This window comes from Xiphophorus hellerii, chromosome 17, assembly GCF_003331165.1.
Source record: "Xiphophorus hellerii strain 12219 chromosome 17, Xiphophorus_hellerii-4.1, whole genome shotgun sequence".
NCBI classification, from domain to species: Eukaryota; Metazoa; Chordata; class Actinopteri; order Cyprinodontiformes; family Poeciliidae; genus Xiphophorus; species Xiphophorus hellerii.
This window is the reverse complement of record NC_045688.1, coordinates 10,098,042-10,116,211: the sequence shown is the minus strand read 5'-3', so window position 1 is coordinate 10,116,211 and position 18,170 is coordinate 10,098,042. Positions and strand designations below refer to the sequence as shown.

Genomic DNA, 18,170 nt, shown 5'->3' with positions numbered 1-18,170 from the left:
ACGGCGACCAAAGCAACAAAAAGGTATTTTTCTAGTCGATTAAACGAAAAGAATGTCGAGGTAAAAACGGAAATATTTGGTCGTTACGGCCATAACGCAACAACCGAGCTAACGGAAGCTAACAGCATAATGCGTAGACAGAAGTGGATTAATGCTTGGGTCGTCAGAGACAGGAAAGACCGACGACATCAGCAAGCAGGCTACCAAAGCCGACTGAACATTATATGCGGTAATCAGTGCCAGGGCGTTCAGAAAAGAAGCGGCAGGGCACAGGATGACTAAGAGAGATGCTTATTGAGAACCTAAATGGAATATCCCCTCCCCCATGGCTGCAGCGTTTGATCCCAACGCGCACCAACTCTAAAATAAGTCACTAAAACCTCAATCTGAGGTCTAAAGTAGCAAAATATCCGTTTTCTGTAATGCGTTTGCTTGAGGTTTTATTTATCCTGCTTCGACTATGAATCCAAAACTAAGGAGGGACTGTAATGCAACCCCGAGCATTTAAGGTATTTCAACAACTGGCTTTGCTCTAAGTTGCCTGGGACATAAACTAAACATATCGGTTTATCTAAAGGCTCATTGTTCTCCGGATTTGAGCGGTGGTTTTGTATAGTTTTTTCTGAACGGAAATGATACTGTAAGGCGAGGCAACTCCAAAAAGCAGCGCTTAGTTAGTTCTTTAAATACTAATACTACATTTGTAACATAATAAAACGAGCAGGCGCGTTTGTTGACAGGTTTTTATCAAATGTAGAGCAATATAACGGCATGGTGATAAAGGGTGTTGCACTCTGTAGTGTAAGGGATCACAATATGGCTGCAAGATTGCTCTATATATAAAATAAATAATCTGCATTGAGGTAATCTAATTCTGTGCAATTAAAAACAAATGAAGGTTAAGATCGGTTAGATGTAATGAGATTGGGTTATTTGCAAATATGACAGACGAAAATCCAGCTAGTTAATTTAGTATGCAAGTGAGGTGGAGATTTCCACTAAAACGCGGTCGGTCAATGGGGTTATAGACTCTCGCATTGCCCATATTTAATGTATGAACACAAAAGCGAATAAAACTGTGCGCAATATGGCCCGCAGTGTCAGCATGTCAAACTAAAACACCCGAGTGACTCCCACTTCACATCTGTTCATGTGTGGCCGCTGACCAGAAAGCATACGATGGGTTTTCCAACAGACATTCTGAAGTGTTAATGTTCTCAATGGAGAGTTTTGATTGTGGACAGATCAATGTAATGTAGCGTTTTCATGTTACGTTACTCCAAATTAGTATTATTAACCATGCTCTAACTTTGCAAACGCTTGTCGTTGTACTCTGTTTATGACTTCTACATAATATTTACTCTTTTTACGGGTGGTGTAGTGCATTACTACCTTATAAATGAGAAGTCAAAGCCTTATTCGGTTTGTGTCGAGCTAATTTGAGATAGTAGCATGCGCTAGTTAGCAAGTGGTCAGTTGGCTTGACAACTTCATGATTTTAGTAGAAATTTATGGTCTTTTGTAAGACTTTTAAAGGTTTGCTCACCATAAAACAAGCGAAATAAACTTACCGCTTAGATACTCTGATTTACTAAGGTTCAAGAGCAAGTTAGCAGGCTACTCTCAGCTGATATGTTAGCAGGTAACACCATGCTAGCTAACTATAGACAACAATACACGTTCAGGCTTCATTTAACCTTAATCTATAATCGCCACATAATACAGTTAACTTACCTTTTTAAGTCCACTCTGGAGGCTTTGAATAGCGAATATGGGGACCTGGGTGAGACCCCAGTCGCAGCTTCCACAACCAAAACAATACTTCAGTACACACACTGCGGATTCCTAGCCTAGGTTTAAAATGTTTGTATTCAGACGTGTTCTCTCAAGGTTCCTTTTCCTGTTTCTGAAGAAAATGCGCGCCAGTTGTTTTACGTTGGGGCTCCTCAAATGTAGCGAAAAATGGACTCGAAACCGTTAGAAAAAGCCTTAGAGCCCCAGTCAACGGCGACTTTTAGAAATTAGATCCCTTCAAAACCAGTCTCTTTTCCCTGTGCAAAAAATGGCGGCCCTGCCAGGACTCCCGAGACTCCGCCTCCGTCACGAATGGGCTCCGCCTCCACATTCTGCGGGGCTACACTCTCCGTTTGACAGGGGCGCCGTGATCGGTCTCCTTGCGCGTTCACGAGAACGGGTCTTCAAAAAAAAATCTCCAGGATGCCTTTCTGTTCAGCATAAACTGTTAATTATGTCAAAATGTTTGAAAAACTAATGACGAGAATAAACTTTTTTCCCGAGATTAAAGTGGAATAATATGGTGACTTAGAAGGGTCAACAAAATGCAAAACCCATAACACAATAACAAAAAGCCACAACACAACACCAAAAGCCACAATGCATGTCATGCTAGCACCTTTAATATGACTTGCATTACAACATAACTTCCCTTTTAGCATGACTTCAGTTTTAGCATAACTTTCATTTTAGTACAACTTCAGCATAATTTCTCTTTTAGCTTAACCATGGTTTACATTTTAGAATAATTTCCATTTTAGCATAGCTGTTGAATTGTGGTCCATGTATTATGCATTTATTCCATCATTAAAATATGATTTATATAACAACAAAATAGAGTATGATGTAATAAAAAACTCTGCATGTAAAAATAGTTAGCATTTTTCAATTTAAACGTATGGTTTTTATGGCTTAAATCATAGACTTCAAGTACTTTGTGCTGTTTTTAAACTGTCATTATCTAAGTGATAATCTTTTGAAAGTGAAGTCAGCTGTCGGAATGTTTTTATCAGGAGGTTTTGTTTAAACCAATTAACTGCTTCCTCTCCTGCTTCCTATTTTCCCCTCCAAAGACGGAAAGAACAGAATAAAAAAACAAAATCCTGCACTCTTCTTGAGAACTTGGTTTTAGTGAGGATTCACCTTACAAGTTTATACATAAAAATGTGATACACATGTGAATGTAAGATTTTCTCCCCACTGCATAAATAAATAAAAAGACAAAATAAGGTATTAATTCTTTTAAATTTAAGATCCATTCCTACTATTGCTCTTTTCACACATTCTACCTGTTCTATATTATACGTAATAATATATTTTTACAGTTTTTATTGTGGTAGATTTTTATTAAACAATACTAGTAGTAGCAGGCTTGTAAAGGATCACCCAAATCCATAACAACTTAGCAGAAGGCTAAGCTGTTATGTAACCTCCTCGGTTACACAAGAGCAGTGTTTTATGGGATAAAATTAAATTGTGAACAAATAGATAGACTCCACAAGAAAAATTTCATAAGAAACCTTTCAACAAATCCACATGGAGTTGTTGCTAAAGAGAGAATGCTAGACTTGAAGTAAGATTATATAGGTAGCTAGATACTTTTATCCTACTAAAAGCTTAATTTGTTTTTTCAGTTGAACTGTGTGTGTGGGGGGGGGTGGTGGGGAGATATAAATTCTCATTTTACATCACAAAATTTGGCCTTTTAAATGGGTGTATAGTCTGAAGTCCAATGCATGATCAGAAATCTAAAAATAAATACATTTGTTCAGCTAAAATCAGGGTAAAATGTGTATTACCAGTCCCTATTTCTTAATGTATTGCTTAAAGTAAGGTTTCATAAAATCAAATCAAAGGGCACCTCTCTAAAGTGTGTATGTAGAAATCCCTTTGACATCATATGTGCAGGGAGGATGTTCTCATCCTTTCCATTCGTCGACCCTCCCCCACCCTGAACTGCACCCACTGGCGCATGCGCCTTTTTGCGAGACAGCAGCAACTGCTGGTGCTCGCGCAAACTTTGAGGACGACGGCAGCAGTATAAAAGGCTCGGTCCGTTCTGCTTTGGTTTAAAAGTCGGAAATGTGCGGCCGTTGAGGACACTAGACATCACAGGTCGAATTACATGGAAAGAAGAACGCATTTTTTTCCCGATCGTCACCTTATTTCTTCTTTTGAAGATGATTTCGATTTCTTCACGTTAAGACTTGATGGTGGGATATGGGAATTGTGGTAGTCCCTTAAAAAAGAAAAAAAGCGAGTGATAAAAACGGTCTATTTTTTTTTTTTTTTTTTTAGAAATGGTTGGTTTATGATGACATCATGCAGTTAGTATTTGTGGGCGGGCTCTGAGCTGAGAGGGGAGAGGGGCGCAACCGGAGAGCACTAACGGCCAGGCGCCATTAGGTAACAATGTCACATTAATGTCCGTTTAGGAACAAAGCATTCATATGAATTACCTTTTAAAACAGCTATGTCGGTAACGTGTTGTGTCTACACAAAATATACGAGATAGCTGTCAAATCATGATATGTTGCCTTCTTTATATTTGGTGAAGATGGATCTCGACCTAAAACAAGATGGCGTCCAGGTTTTTTTCTCCCCTTGTTAGGGCGGCGGCGCCGTGCGCGTTCTCGAAACAATGTTATTTCCTGTTTTCGTGCCCTGGATTGTTCTTAACCGAAAGACTTCAGACCGAGAGGTTGATTTTGAGTTTATAACTTGGCTTTTCAGGGTTTTTTTTCCTAAGCTGTGCTGGTGGAGAAGATAAATATTTTCTCTGATACGGGGAAAGTCCAACACACGACAGCAAACATTAAATCATCCCAGCAGTTCCAGATTTATGTTACACAAGCACCAAATTTTCCCGTTTAACAGTGTTAAAGATAATTGGAACACACCATATTCAATTTAAATATTAGTTTAACTTTAGCCCCATCTAGCGGACAAAATAAGTGATTACTGTTGGCAATGAAAATCTTAAAAGTAAGTATAACTTTAAAATGACATATATAATTTAATTAAATTTTCCAGTCCACATCTTCTTTAAACAGGAAAAATAATAGTTTTTTTTTTTACTGCTCCTTGATCAATGGAGGTGTAGTTTCTAATTTCTCAGTTTAATCTCAAAGCATCTGAGGTCACTCCAAATGGAATAAGACATTTTACTCACATTTCTAGACAGTAACATTCTATAATAAGACAACCACAAGAATTACCTTAAATAAGGGTTTGAAGTCAACAATTTATTTTTGATAGATTTCAGGAATGCTGGGTTTATTACTCCAGTACCCAGGACTGAATTTAGGAAAATGTGGGCCCTAACAAAATGATTTTACTTATGCCACTTACAGTAGATTGATAATTGAGTAGGCCCTATATAAAGTCAGGCCCAGTTTTACAGGCTTGTATCATCCAAACATTATCAACCATTAGATATATATGACAGCATACATAAAGAGGAGTACATTTTCACCAAAATAATTCAGAAATTTTGAGATTAATCTCAGACATTTTCTATAATAAAGGGAGTTTTTGAGCTTGAAAGGTTGACAATTAGCTAGAAAAGACTCGAATTTTGAGATTAATCTTTCCACAACAATAAACAGACATTTCTGAGTTTGAAAAGTTGAAGATTTACTAAGGAAAAAAAACTCTTTGACTTTCCCTTTTTATACTTTTGAAACTTGATATTTTTGTAGAATATTTTTATTTTTTTAAACACAGAAATTAAAAAAAACCTCAGATCAATTTCAATATGATTTTTTTTTTTACGGACAAATATTTTGACTTCTGGAGCTCAGAAATTTTCTTGTCGTTTCTAGAGAATTTCTCAAATTGTTCAAGATTTATAAGTTTTTTTGGTGGAAATGTACTAATCCATCCATCCATGTTCTGTACACCCTTGTCCCTAGTGGGGTCGGGAGGCGTGCTGCTGCCTATCTTCAGCTAACGTTCCGGGCGAGAGGCGGGGTACACCCTGGACAGGTCGCCAGTCTGTCGCAGGGAAATGTACTAATCCTTCTTTTCAATCTGCAATGGCCCTAATACGCCAATCCAGGCATTATATTTATATCCCAACATTGTGAGAAATAAGTTTTTACAGCAAAACCTGCTCTTCCCCTGTTGACCGACAGAGGGCGTTGTGTTACCCGAATCCACAAACGGTGACGTCAATTCCTGTCCAATCGTTGCTGACGTTGTTCCGAGGTCGTTTATTGACCAGACGGAGAAGGTGACTTCGGGAGCATTTCGTCCACATCTAACCCCTTACTAGACAGGGGTTTCATATATTATCGGTCATGTCTTCCTTTGGAAGGGCGTTCGGAGTCCTGCGGGCCGGAACCGGGCTGCTTAGGCAGGGCCCAGGACGGATAACCAGCAGAAAGTAAGCTAGCTACAACATTAGCCTAGCCGCAGAATTACCTGAATACATGTTAGCATAAATCCACAGGAGGAACATAAATAGTATTTTTGGTGCAGCCTGGTTGATTGCGGACGTCTAACGCGTGTTTTTCGGTTGTAGGGCCAGCGGCGGACCGCACATTGAGCCGCAGTACAGAGAGTATCCACAGTTAACCAAGAACCAGAAGTTCGAGTCGGAGTTAATTAGCGGGGCTATGTGGTTCTGGATCCTCTGGCACTTCTGGCACGACCCAGATGCGGTCCTGGTACGTGAAGCAGAATCAACCTAGAATATATACTTTATAATTTAATCTGAACTGAGATCTTAATGTTTTTCTGTTTTGTTTTTTATGTGATTTTCAAACATTTATGGTAAATAAACTGATGAAGGAATCTATTGTTTTCTATATTATTTTTGGGTGGAGGCTTTATATTAGTTCATTTCGCTATTGCCTCTTACTGCACGGTTAATATTATTATTATTATCTTTAATCAGTATTTTATTTGTGCAAAACTAAGCTAAAATAAAAGTGGCACTTCATAATTGTTTTTGATAACACCCAGTGTTACCAAACACTCTGGGTGTTATATCAGAGGTGGTGTTGGAAAATAAAAATAAAACAAATTCTAGAAAGAATTTTGACATTTTTTAAAGATTATTTCAGTTTTATCTCAAAATTTTAGTTTTTAGGCAGAAATTAACTTTTTTTTTCTATCCACAATGGCTGTGACATGCTGTCAGGTCACTGATTCAATGTAACGCGGGGTTTCCCCCAGAAGACTTGCTAAGCCCGGTGGTCAGTCCACCGTGTTTTTGTATTAAAAGATGTCAAGTAGACGGGAAAAGTAAAAATATTACTGGGTAATTACATGGTACGGGAAAACATCACTAGTGAAAAGCTCTCTAAACCCACAACTAGTCTTAAAAACAACTAGTCAAAAAATACAATTAAAATGAATATCAATTATTTGCACTTCTGTTTAATCCAAATTAAGTCAGCGGCTCCATGCCTGCGTGAAAGAAAAGGGGATGCTGCACAAATGATTGAGATTTTGCAGCTAAAGGCTCTAAATCACATGTATTGAACTTATTTAATGATGTCAAATATAACAAGATGCCAACTTCTGTCCAACCGAAGGCTTGGGCCGAAGGCTTGGGGGTCAAATACAGCCTGCCATAGCTTCTTATGAGGCCTTATACACTCCAGAGGGATGCATAAATAAAAACTTTGTGTGCTTAAATATTTTATCAATCAAATCCAAGCTGTTTTTACCTGCATATTGCTAAATTACATCAATTAGCCCTGTTAGTTTTTCATGGGGGGGGGGGGAAAAATCCCTGCACTTTTTGCAAAAAAAAAATCATATTTGTGAATTTATTTAACAGTTTCAGCAAAAATTGTCAAAAGCATTGAGTTTAAGTAGTGCTAACTCCAACCTGCAGGTGGCAGTATTTCTTTCTTCTAAGCCTGTTCTGCCTCAGCTTCACTAAAATGTCAAATTATCATTAGTTATTTTTGTTTGTTTGTTTTCAAAAACTACTTCACAACATCATATCTACTGTTATTAGAAGAGGCACAATTTCTTGCAAATATTTCTAAATTAGCTTCACAACAATCTGTGATTTTTATTGTAAAAAAGAAACAAAATCATGAAATCCTGGAGGGACTAATCATTGTGAAAAGATGTTCAGTATTTTTTTTTTATTCATTTAAAGATATATTTTTCAAATACAGATATTTAGAATTTCAACAGTGATTAGTGAGGTTAATCAATAGATTCTGGCACAATCAGCCATTTAATTGATGATATTGATGGCCCAAACTGAAAATGAGTTGGACTCTCTAAATAATTAATTGTTTTGTCCCATTATCACCAAAGTGGTTTGCCTAAAAAATATATATATATAAAAAAAAAAAACTCACCTCATCCTGCATGTTATGTTGATTTCCAAAGATGTAATCCTGCAGTGGAAGGGAAATAATTCATTATCTAATGAATGTGAAAAGCTGAGGCCTTTCTCTGCTGTAATGTTGACAGACGAGGTTTTTTGCAACTGAATCAAGAAGATTCTTCCCTTTATTTACAGGGTCACTTCCCATGGCCTGACTCCTCCGCGTGGACAGACGAGGAGCTCGGCATCCCGCCGGATGACGAGGAGTAAGGTGCTCCTCTTTGTTTTAAATAAACCTCAGTTTGGTTCAGAAACGTCTTTCACTTATTTTTAAAGTAAATACCGTTTCCACTGTTTATAAACAAGCGTATTTCTTTTGCAGATGACAACTGAAGCAGTTTTGCGAGAAATCCTGCAGATGTTCTGAAGTCGTTGTTGTACATATAATAAAGTTATCTTTAAGTTACACTTTTCTGTTTTTTTTTTTTCTTAAAACAAAAGTTACTAATTAACAAAACTAGAAAACGTTTGGTTTAAAGATTTGAAGTCTTAACTCTTTTTCTTATAAAAAAACCTCTAAAATAAGAAGACTTTTGAAAATAGATGGAATATTTAAAAAAATATTATAAAAATTGTTGCCCCTCTCGTGAAATTATAACTTTTAAATACATTTTGAGTCAAGATTTTTACTTTAATTAATTCAGGTCGATTTCTCTCCAAAAGAGTGATTTGATCAAATCCGCCTGTGACGTAAAGAAATTAGACGATGATGGATGAAGTTTAAATTTCGTTGAACAGCAGTATTCAGAGTTTCGCCAACTCAAATTTAAAGATTATTTCATACTATTAATAGAATTCAAGGTTAATGTCTCCACTGAAATGTACGAACTTCGTCCAGCCAACTGTCGATAAATTCGCACCTACCCATAACAGACACAAAAAAAGCTAACAAGCTAGCTAGCAACGGTCGAACGAAAACGTCTGACGGCGACTTACAGATTTGCCTGACATAAAATCCCGCGAGAAAATTACACAAACTATACGGAATTAAATAATCATGTCAAGACAATTTAAATTAAGAAAAATATATATATTAATTTTATGTACAAGCAATTTTTGAAATGCGGAATTCGTCCAGTAATCGGGCGATAAATGTGCACTTACCCATGATAGACGGAAGTAGCTAGCTGCTAGCAGCGGTAGCCTCAACAGTCGATATTTGCGTTGAGTGCGATTCAAACCAATGTGGCTGACAAAAAAAGGCTCGTGAGGGGGAAAATGCAATGTAAGAAATGAAATAGTCATGACCAGACAAACTTTAACCATAAAGACGTTTTAATTTCGATTACAAGCAATTATTGAAATGAGAATTTGCACTTACCTGTGATACTGGAAAAAAAAAAGCTAGCTAGCTGCCAACGTTCTAATTTTAGATGCATAAATGTAAGACTTAAGAAGGCGCGGACACCCATGTTTTGTTTTTATTTCATTCGTTTTATTTACAAGCAATTTTTGAAATGCAGAAACAAATGCAGCGCATCAACAGTGTCACAGTTAGCCAGTGTTTGTAGATTTCAAATCAGAAGCAATCTTTTGCAAGAAACGACAACATTAATGCTTAAAAAAAGGCAGGAAGAGGAGGGAGGTGATAAATTCTGTGTGAACACTACAGCTTATAAACAAACCCTGCCTGCGGGCCAGCTCGCGTTTTCTTTTCTTTTTTATTCTTAAATGACTTGACATGCAAAGAATTGAAAAAGTTAAAGAGTGTAGTGTAGGGATTCAGCCTGGCGATCATCACACAGTTACTTGTAGGTCGACCTGAGAAAAGTTTTCCCAGCCTCACTGTTCACAGAATGATCTTAAAGCTATATGGCAGTTCACTGATGAGGTCAAGGGTCAACTCCAGGAGGGTGATGAATGAGTAACACTGAGCTGAACACAACTTGGAAGTTTGAGGGACAACACCGGAAGATACAATGACTGGTGACAGCAACCTGAAAAACCCCAAAATGGAGGTTATTTTGTTTCTTTTTTACATTTTTTATTTTGGAAATATGAAAACAAACCTCAGCTTCTCAGAAGCAGGACTTCCTGAAAGTCCTGGGAGAGCTGAGAGCGTCCTGTCTGCATCCGTGATGATGTGGCTGGTGGTTAATCGGAGGTTAATGTCCATGGCATCATTCCCTGAGAGTGAAGAACTGCTCACGTTTCATCACCAACATCACTGGTACTTAAAATAAAAACAATACTCACTCATTCCCATTGGAGGTTCCTCGTTTTTCTGAACACTTTGAGTGTTTCTACTCCTTGAACTTCTCCCCATTTTTGTCACTTTAAAACCACTAAATTTCATTTAAACTGCAGTTTTTACGTGACAAACCTAAAGTATTGCATTGCATAAGCCTTTGTTTTTGTAGATTAAGTTAAAACAATCCCCAACTTCCTCCCTGAAATAAAGTTAATTCACCAAATTCACAATCTCTACTTCAAAACTTGGTGGTGGCAACATAATGCTAAGGGAATCTGATTAGTTGCCATGTTTAAAAATGGTTAACTTAAATAATATATTGGGGAAAAAAACTAAATGTGCACCATTCTGAGCTGAATAGAATAACTCCACTGTGAAGCACGGTGGTGGCAGAATCAGGCTGTGGGAATTAAAATTTTAGCCCAAAATATTAATTTGTAAAAATAAAAATAAATCAAGACTGTAGCAGAAAACTAACAGTGCACCACTTTTAACTGAAAAGAGCAACTCCAGTGAAAAATGCATGGTGGTGGAAGTATCATGGTGTGGGAATCAAGAGTTTGTAGCCAAAAACAACCATATATATATTTAATAATATATGTTTTCCTTTTTTTATATTAAGTAGTCAAAAAGATAAATATAAGCTTGTGACTGAAAGCTAACACTGCAGCTCACTCTGAACTGAACACTGGGAAATATGGAGGTGGCAGAATCATGCTGTGGGACTCCAAAGTTTATTGCAAAAAAATAAATTAAATAAAATATATTCTTATTTTAATTAGTACAAACAAACAAAAAAACTGTCAGAAAACTGACACTGCACTTCACCCTGAACTGAACACTGGATGATATGTGGTGGCAGAATTATGCTGAGGTTATAAATTTTTATCTTTACATTTATTAGATAAAAAAGGAAGGAACTGTTGTTGACAATGATAAATATATTGAATAAAAAAAGAAAAAGACTTAAAATTATTGCATTTGCCTTACAACACTTGGAGTGTATAATTTCAGTTATGGGAATCCCCTCTGGCGCGTTACTCGGCACCCTGTAGTTGTCAATATAATGGGAGCAACAAACTGTAATTCAATTAGAATTATTTGCTTGGAATAAAGTACCAATATTTTAAAAAAAAATCTCTACTATTATCTTGGTATATCATAAAATTTCTTTAAAGTAACAAATAGGAAAAGTTCAAGGGGTATGAAAACTACTAAAGTACTTTGTACCGACCACAGTGGCTCAGATATATATATATATTTTTTGCTAATTAAAGTTAAGTGGCACTAACTGAGGATGTTCAGGTGAAGACGTGAAAGAAATAAACCTAACCAAAGTCTCTACACACATCGCCCAAAAATCACTGGGAAGAGACGGGAGTCAACACAGGCTCAAGTCAACTGCAGAAGGAAAAGATTTGTGACGACAGAAAGTTAGAAAGGTCGAAGGTCAACTGCTACTCAAGACTAAAAACATCCACATTTACAAAAATGTTTAAAGATTAAAAAAAGAAAAGAAAAACCTCTTAAAACCCTCACAACTAAAGGTTCCGTGGGCATTTCATAATAAAATCATCAATTCTTTCAATTAATAAATACATAATCCATAAACACATTGAAAATAAAACTGATAAAATGAGAAATAAATTAGTTAAATCCTATTGAAAACAAATTCAGGGAGAGGCAGCGCTCTCTTTCCGCTCTCCGCCTCTCCTCTCGCTCCAAAGTCATTATTGCTGGTGTGATTGAGATAAAAAGAGGGAGGAAGAAAAGCACGAGTGGAAGAAAAATACAAAACAAGAAGCACCATTTTGAAATTTCAGTTCGTCGCCGCCTCCATTTTTTTTTCCTTTTAATTTCTCGAAGCACCACGTTTCAACTTGCTGAACTCATCCAGAAGCAAAGCTCGCAGGTTTTCTCGGTCCCATTCGAATGCCCGCTGAAACTTCAATTTAATCCACATGAAAATCACGTAATTCTCCTTTTTTGTTCTTAGTGTGCTTTTATTTTAATTATTTTCCTGTGAAGATTTGCTCAAATTCAATACCCTGTCTCCTCAGCATGCACAGTGAGCGTGTTGTCAGATCCGGTCTGTTGCGGTCGTCTCCATCTTTTTCTTTTCTCCGCCACAAAAGTGACAAAAAAAAAAAAAAGAAAAAAAGTTTCTCTCTCTCTTTTTTTTTTACTTCTTTGAGAACTGAGGGCAAATTATCTTTTTTTTTCTTTGAAGTTTCAGGAAGCGCGTCAAACAAAAACACGACTGTGTCTGTTGAGTTTAAGGATCTTGCCGAGTCTCTGTTTGGCTGTTGCCATTCCTTTTTTGGGCCTTTTACCTGCAAAAAAAAAAGCAACAAAAAACATAAGAATAAAACCAAATTATGTAGAAATATATAGATATTTAAGATGCATCAATGACAACTAGAAATGTTAACTTTTTTTGTGATATTTACTGCAATAGTAGTGATAATAACTACACACGAACTTAAATATTTCTTTTAGGAATTAAATTATTGTTAAGTGGAAGAAAAAAGTCTATATTTAGCCCCATTTTCTGCGGCAAAATACCACAGAATGATGCTGCCACCACCATACTTTACACTAAACAAAGTGTAGCAGACCAATCTGTAACCTGCAGCTCTTAATAACTTCGTCTATAAATTAAAAAGCCAAACTGAGGTACAAAAATGTTCAGAAAATGACTTTTGTATAATATTTCTCTGTTAAAAGTGAGTAGACTGACAGCCCAACCTTTTGTAGCCTGGTTGCTGATGGGTGGAGGGTTGGGCGCGTTCCTCTTGGAAGGGTGCAGCGGCGGAGACATGGAGGGGTCACAGTACTGGTACTCCGTATTGGGGCTGGGGAGCCCTTGATTGTCCCAGGCCTCGCTGCTGCTGTTGCCCTGGCTGTCCATGGGGCTCTTGCTCCCCTGCAGCGAGCGTTGGGTCGAACCGGCCCACCAGGACTCCTGGGGCGACGGCGCCTCCTCCAGCAGACCAGCCATGGACAGCATCCCCTGAATGGCCTCTTCTGTGCTGGGTGAGGTAGGACGTTCTCTGCAAACCAAACGTCACCAGTCAGACGCCGTTCGTTCACTTTTCCCCCCACAGTAAAATTACTTTTCAATGTAAGTTTTTAAACTTTTGGAGATAGAAACACCACAAATGAACAAAAAAACTATCATATAGAGCTGCAACTAACAATTATTTTAAGTATTGATTATTTGGTTAACCGATTAGTCGGTTATTCCGACGATTAATCAAATTAAAAATGGGCACATTCTGCTAATTTTTCATTCACCCATTAGGCTTGTTCTGAACAATAAAAGCAATTCATTTAAAAATACAAATAAACAACTGAATTAAATTTTTAATAAGAAAATAAAACTTTTTGCTGCCTAAAATTTTAGCATTCCTTTACCTAAAACTCTACCTACTTGAGGAATTCTGGGCAGAACATATTTACAGACAAATAAGACTTTTTTTTATCTTAGAAACAAAATGTATATGTATTTTGTACAGTTTTGGCTTAATTACTGCTCTGATTGTGTTGCTCTTTCAGCAATTATCCTTTTTTTAGTTAACAATTAATCAACTAAGTAATTGATGAATTACTTAGTTGATGAATTACTGTTGATTAATGAACAGTGCAGTTTTGGATATTAAGCACTTTCAAGGATTTTATACAGAAATCAAACACTTTCCAAACCTTTAAAACAATAGAAATTCAAGCATTTTCAAGGACTTTCTGTGCTGAATATTTCAGCTGAAACTCACCGTTTGAGTGGTTTGTGTTTGTGCCTGAGTTTCTGACCCGACTGGTCCAGATCCATGCTGTGCCCTGAGCCGTTCTGCTCCTCCTCCTCATCTTCCTCCTGGGAACTCTCCGAATCATCGTCAGAAGATGAAGACGACGACGATTTACTCTAAAAATGACAGGATTTCTCAGTAACCATGGTAACAACCAGCAGATCTTAGCTAAAGGCTTTGAAGGAGATTTAAGGTTGTTTACTTCTGAGGGAGAGTCGCTGTCTGACTCCACATCCGAGACGCTGGAGTGTCCTGAGGTCTCCTCCCTGAGTTCATTCTTCACCCTCTCTAGTCGCCCTGCAAACAGAGGAGCAAATCATTCAGCTCAGGGTATTTATCATTTTAAAAAAGCTGGTTTATTGTTGGAAAGTTGCGGTTTTCCTACTGAGGAGCGATGCTTTCTCAGCTGTGCTCTTTGGTGGGCTTTGGTCGATACATGACTGCTCACCCTCCGTCTTTACCGGACTGCTCCCCGGTCGCCTTAAATCTCTAAAACACAAAAAAAACAAACCTTTTTGTAATTATTGACAAATTAAATTCATTTTGCTGTAAGGAAATTACCACAATAGTTTTAATTTTGAGTGGCAGATTAATTAAAAGGAGTTTTCTATGACTTTAGAAGTTCAGTGAAGTAAAACTCAGCATATTAGGGTCATTGTAAATAGAAAAAAAAGAAGAAAGGAGTAAATTTCCGCCAATAAACTCAGAAATATTTAAATTTATCTCTGAAAATTTGTAGAAAAATCAAGAACATTTTTGCACTTGAGAAGTTAAAAAAGGGAGGAAAAAAAGATGATTTTCTATGAAGTGAATGTAAGCATCTGGTTTCATGTATTTGGTAATTTGATGTGTTGGGTTGTTGCCTTACCGGATGATTCTGCCGTTGACCAACATGAGACGTAGGTGGTTGTCCTCCAATGACTCCGCAGCTGCTGCCGATGCAGTTGACACTTTGTTAAACTTTCCGAGAACCTTGGCACAAAACGCTGGATCCTGGAGGAACAAGGACGAAACAAAACCACAATATTTATGGTTATGATCAAAATTTACATATCACTCTTCAAGGGCATGGATTTCATTAGTATTAGACTTTAAATGATTGATTTAACAAGATAAAAACAGGATTTGGTTCCCTCTACAAGCGCCAATGTAAAACTACATCCACGTCACTACCAGGTTAAATTTCCCCTAGAAAGTTGCACACACATTTCTGGCGTGACCTTTGATCCCTTTTCTGGCAAGAATTGACATGGTTGAGAGAAGCAGTTTTATCCATTTCAAACAACAGTTCCGGTGGGCCGAGGTTTACACAGTTTTACAACCACAGGGGTTTGAAAAGCAGAAGTGGAGCCTCCCGCAAAACCAACAAGAATACAGCAAGTGGTTTCTGAATGGTAAGTCAACAACAAAACTGTTGTCTTTTCCAGCAGCCATTGCACAGTGCATACAGCAGTAAAACCAGCTGAAAGAACGTGTTGAAGCCCTGCATAAGTTGCTAGGAAACGGGCGGAATTCCGCTGGGGTTGCTAGGAAACGGGCAGAATTCCGCTGGGGTTGCTAGGAAACGGGCAGTGCCTGCTGATTTGTGATGTTACAGAAGACTTTTGAAATGGCTCATTTTCCAGAAACTATAAAACATGAACTTGTGGCCAAAAATCGTCTGGTTGGGACTTAAAAAAAAAATAAAAATATATATATATATATATATATAAATAAAAAACAGCAAACAATATCGGAATAATATTTTTCTAGATTGAGTTGGTCTTTTCATAAACAACAACCTAACATTATCCATTTTAACATTTGAATTTCATCTTCAGGTTATTCTTAAATTGTTATCAAGGGCCGCAAAATTTCAACTGGAGATGAGGACCGACCACTCCACCCTTTTTTTTATTTTTATTTTTTACATTCAATATATTACTCACTTGGCTGTCCAACAGTTTAGACTACTTTGAACCATGTCCGGGAATGTCTGTCTGTATTTTGTGTATGTAGGTTGTATGTATGTTTTTATGTGGACACTGCAGCGCTCCTTGTTGATTGGGGTGGGTTGTTTTTGTTTACATATGGTTCTGAAAATCAATTAAAAAAAATAAATCATCCAGGTATGCAAATGTGAAGTTCACCTCTTCAAGCGTCCCCACCTCCACCCTCTTCAACACCTCCATGGTGTGCTGTTCCAGGATGTCCAGGTTGGACGGCGCCTTGGGGGCCTGCTGCTGCTGCTCCCGGAGCCGCCGGGCGGCTCGCCTCGCCTGCCGCGCCTGGCACAGCCTCTCCAGGGCGCGGGTGGTGAGGCAGCCATTTGCTCCCAACGGTACGCCACTTCCCTGAGATTTCACTGGCTTGCTGCCGCTCACTGGCTCCTCCTGAGAAGAGAATGCAGGGCACGTTTTACTTGTCAAAATCAGACAAACATATGAGAACAAGGATAAGTGAACAAATACAACATTTCACCAAATAAAACTACACCCAGTTGTATTTCTACGGTAAAATATTTCAAACCTCCTTACCTCCAGGTAGCGGATTTCCTTGGTCAGCTCCTTGATGAGATGGTTGGGCCGGATATGATCTGGAACCTCGCTGGTCGGCTCGGTCACCTGGAACAGCAACAGAGAAGGTGAGCAGACGTCCAAACTATGAGGACGAACCGTGACATTGAAATGAAATTACCTCTCTTTTCAACCACGTCCTCAGTGCGCCGATTAACGCCCTGACTCCGTCTACAAGGTAGGTTGGTGGAGGATAGCTGTCCTCACGTAGCTCTGAAAGGACAAACCGAAAATTCATGGTTTATACATGAAAATCAACAAGAAAAATAGAAAGGAATGTTTATTTAGTTCCATTACGCACTCACCTTTTAGCATTTCCAAGAGGTTTTTAGCCACATACCAACAAATGGCCTCAAAGTATGGAAACTTGAAGAGGTCTGGAGTTTTCAGGCGACGCTCCATTTCATAACACCTACAGTAAAAGCATATAGATTATTTATCAGGGTTTGTACACTTTTCAATTAAAAATACTTTATTGATTATTGATGACTTAGATTAAACATTTAATCAATAAACATTTAAACCACATTCAAGCTGCAGGACCAAAAATGACTAGTAATGCAGATCAAACATGTTTTTCTCAGTAAGCAAACTATTAAGTAAAACTAAAATTCAAATGTTGCTTAGATACGAGTTTTGTTTAGTCTGACTGATCTAATCTCTGCTACACCTTTACAAAAATGTAAGGTTCTAAATAAAAAAGCTTTAATGAGTAACTGCTCTTAATACAATTCGTCATAAACATTGGTCTACTGAAATGGCTCCCAATTCAAGTTATCAGCTGTTTAAATTATAACTTAAGTTGCTTTTTAGTTTTGTCATGTCCTGGGTGACAGAGAACCAACAGGTAGATAGAAATGAATATCTGGGGAGTATTTTAACTTAAACGTAAAATTTAAAGCACCAGGGTTTATATAGAAAAATATTCAGATTTTATTTTGTGGTTTTAAAGGCTCTACATTGAAAACAGTGAGAAATAAAGGCCTAACTTTTAGTTTTTCCTATCTGTTCTCGGCTCCCACACACAGAGCTGTCTGCCACTCCTCAGCCTCTCCCTCCCGTTTCAAACTCTTTTAATTAACTAAAACTTAAAGAGCTAAATATGAATGAGATGTTTGCTACCTTTGAGAAAAAAAAGCTTAAGTCTATGAAAGCTGTGTAGCAGTTTTGCTAATGAGGCAGCTTATCGCGATTCAGTCAAAGTAATAAAACAACGAACTGCAGTCTGATTTTTATTGTTAATGTGTTTCTTCTTATTGAGCAGTGAATGTAAATAAAAGGTTTACATGTCTTTTGCTTTAAGTTTTTACTTACTGGAGGGCTTTATGTTTGTGCTGCAGAGCCACAGCTAACAGCTAGCTCCTCACTTCAGCGCTGCTGTTGCTCCTCCTACACTTTGGACTGAACCATTGTTCTAATAATGGTAGGGGGGGACCTAAAGATTAATTCTTATTTTTTTCTGAGAT

The 18,170-nt window shown here is 37.7% G+C and overlaps 3 protein-coding genes across 10 annotated transcripts in view; 1 reads left to right on the top strand and 2 right to left on the bottom strand.

Annotated features, from left to right (window-relative positions):
* The window catches only part of kmt2e (lysine (K)-specific methyltransferase 2E), a 39,931-nt gene extending 37,821 nt beyond the window's left edge, over positions 1-2,110 (bottom strand). For 3 of the 6 annotated variants that reach the window (XM_032589101.1, XM_032589100.1, XM_032589102.1), the window contains exon 1: positions 1,735-2,109. The gene's annotated coding sequence lies outside the window, so the exon portion shown is untranslated. Of the gene's footprint in view, positions 1-1,734 lie in introns of all 6 variants that reach the window. The other 3 variants (XM_032589103.1, XM_032589105.1, XM_032589097.1) reach the window with 2 other exon arrangements.
* A 3,829-nt stretch (positions 2,111-5,939) lies between these two features.
* On the top strand, positions 5,940-8,560 carry ndufb2 (NADH:ubiquinone oxidoreductase subunit B2). Of its 2 annotated transcripts, none has more exons than XM_032589115.1 (4): positions 5,940-6,181; positions 6,320-6,464; positions 8,288-8,358; positions 8,475-8,560. In XM_032589115.1, exons 1-4 carry the CDS (start codon positions 6,096-6,098, stop codon positions 8,476-8,478), a joined length of 306 nt encoding a protein of 101 aa, XP_032445006.1. In that variant the 5' UTR covers positions 5,940-6,095; the 3' UTR covers positions 8,479-8,560. The 2 variants fall into 2 exon arrangements, with proteins under 2 accessions (XP_032445006.1, XP_032445005.1); XM_032589114.1 differs by having other exon boundaries at positions 8,288-8,363.
* Positions 8,561-9,565: 1,005 nt separating this feature from the next.
* kdm7aa (lysine (K)-specific demethylase 7Aa) overlaps positions 9,566-18,170 on the bottom strand; it is a 34,303-nt gene continuing 25,698 nt past the window's right edge. The window contains exons 9-19 of one of the 2 annotated variants that reach the window (XR_004342617.1): positions 17,010-17,116; positions 16,826-16,917; positions 16,666-16,752; positions 16,279-16,521; positions 15,018-15,142; positions 14,535-14,638; positions 14,352-14,446; positions 14,117-14,265; positions 13,092-13,396; positions 10,162-12,676; positions 9,566-10,089 (exon numbers count right to left, since the gene is read on the bottom strand). Coding sequence is in view for 1 of the 2 variants with exons in the window: in XM_032589106.1 (XP_032444997.1) it covers positions 12,588-12,676; positions 13,092-13,396; positions 14,117-14,265; positions 14,352-14,446; positions 14,535-14,638; positions 15,018-15,142; positions 16,279-16,521; positions 16,666-16,752; positions 16,826-16,917; positions 17,010-17,116 (1,396 nt within the window). In the remaining variant the exon portion in view is untranslated. Of the gene's footprint in view, positions 12,677-13,091; positions 13,397-14,116; positions 14,266-14,351; positions 14,447-14,534; positions 14,639-15,017; positions 15,143-16,278; positions 16,522-16,665; positions 16,753-16,825; positions 16,918-17,009; positions 17,117-18,170 lie in introns of both variants that reach the window. The other variant, XM_032589106.1, reaches the window with a different exon arrangement.

Bases quoted from the DNA above. Each gene is read 5' to 3' on its own strand.
- ndufb2 (XM_032589115.1), top strand. From the start codon at position 6,096: ATGTCTTCCTTTGGAAGGGCGTTCGGAGTCCTGCGGGCCGGAACCGGG. The intron at 6,182-6,319 runs GTAAGCTAGCTA...TTTCGGTTGTAG, and splicing joins GGACGGATAACCAGCAGAAA to GGCCAGCGGCGGACCGCACA. The intron at 6,465-8,287 runs GTACGTGAAGCA...CTTTATTTACAG, and splicing joins ACGACCCAGATGCGGTCCTG to GGTCACTTCCCATGGCCTGA.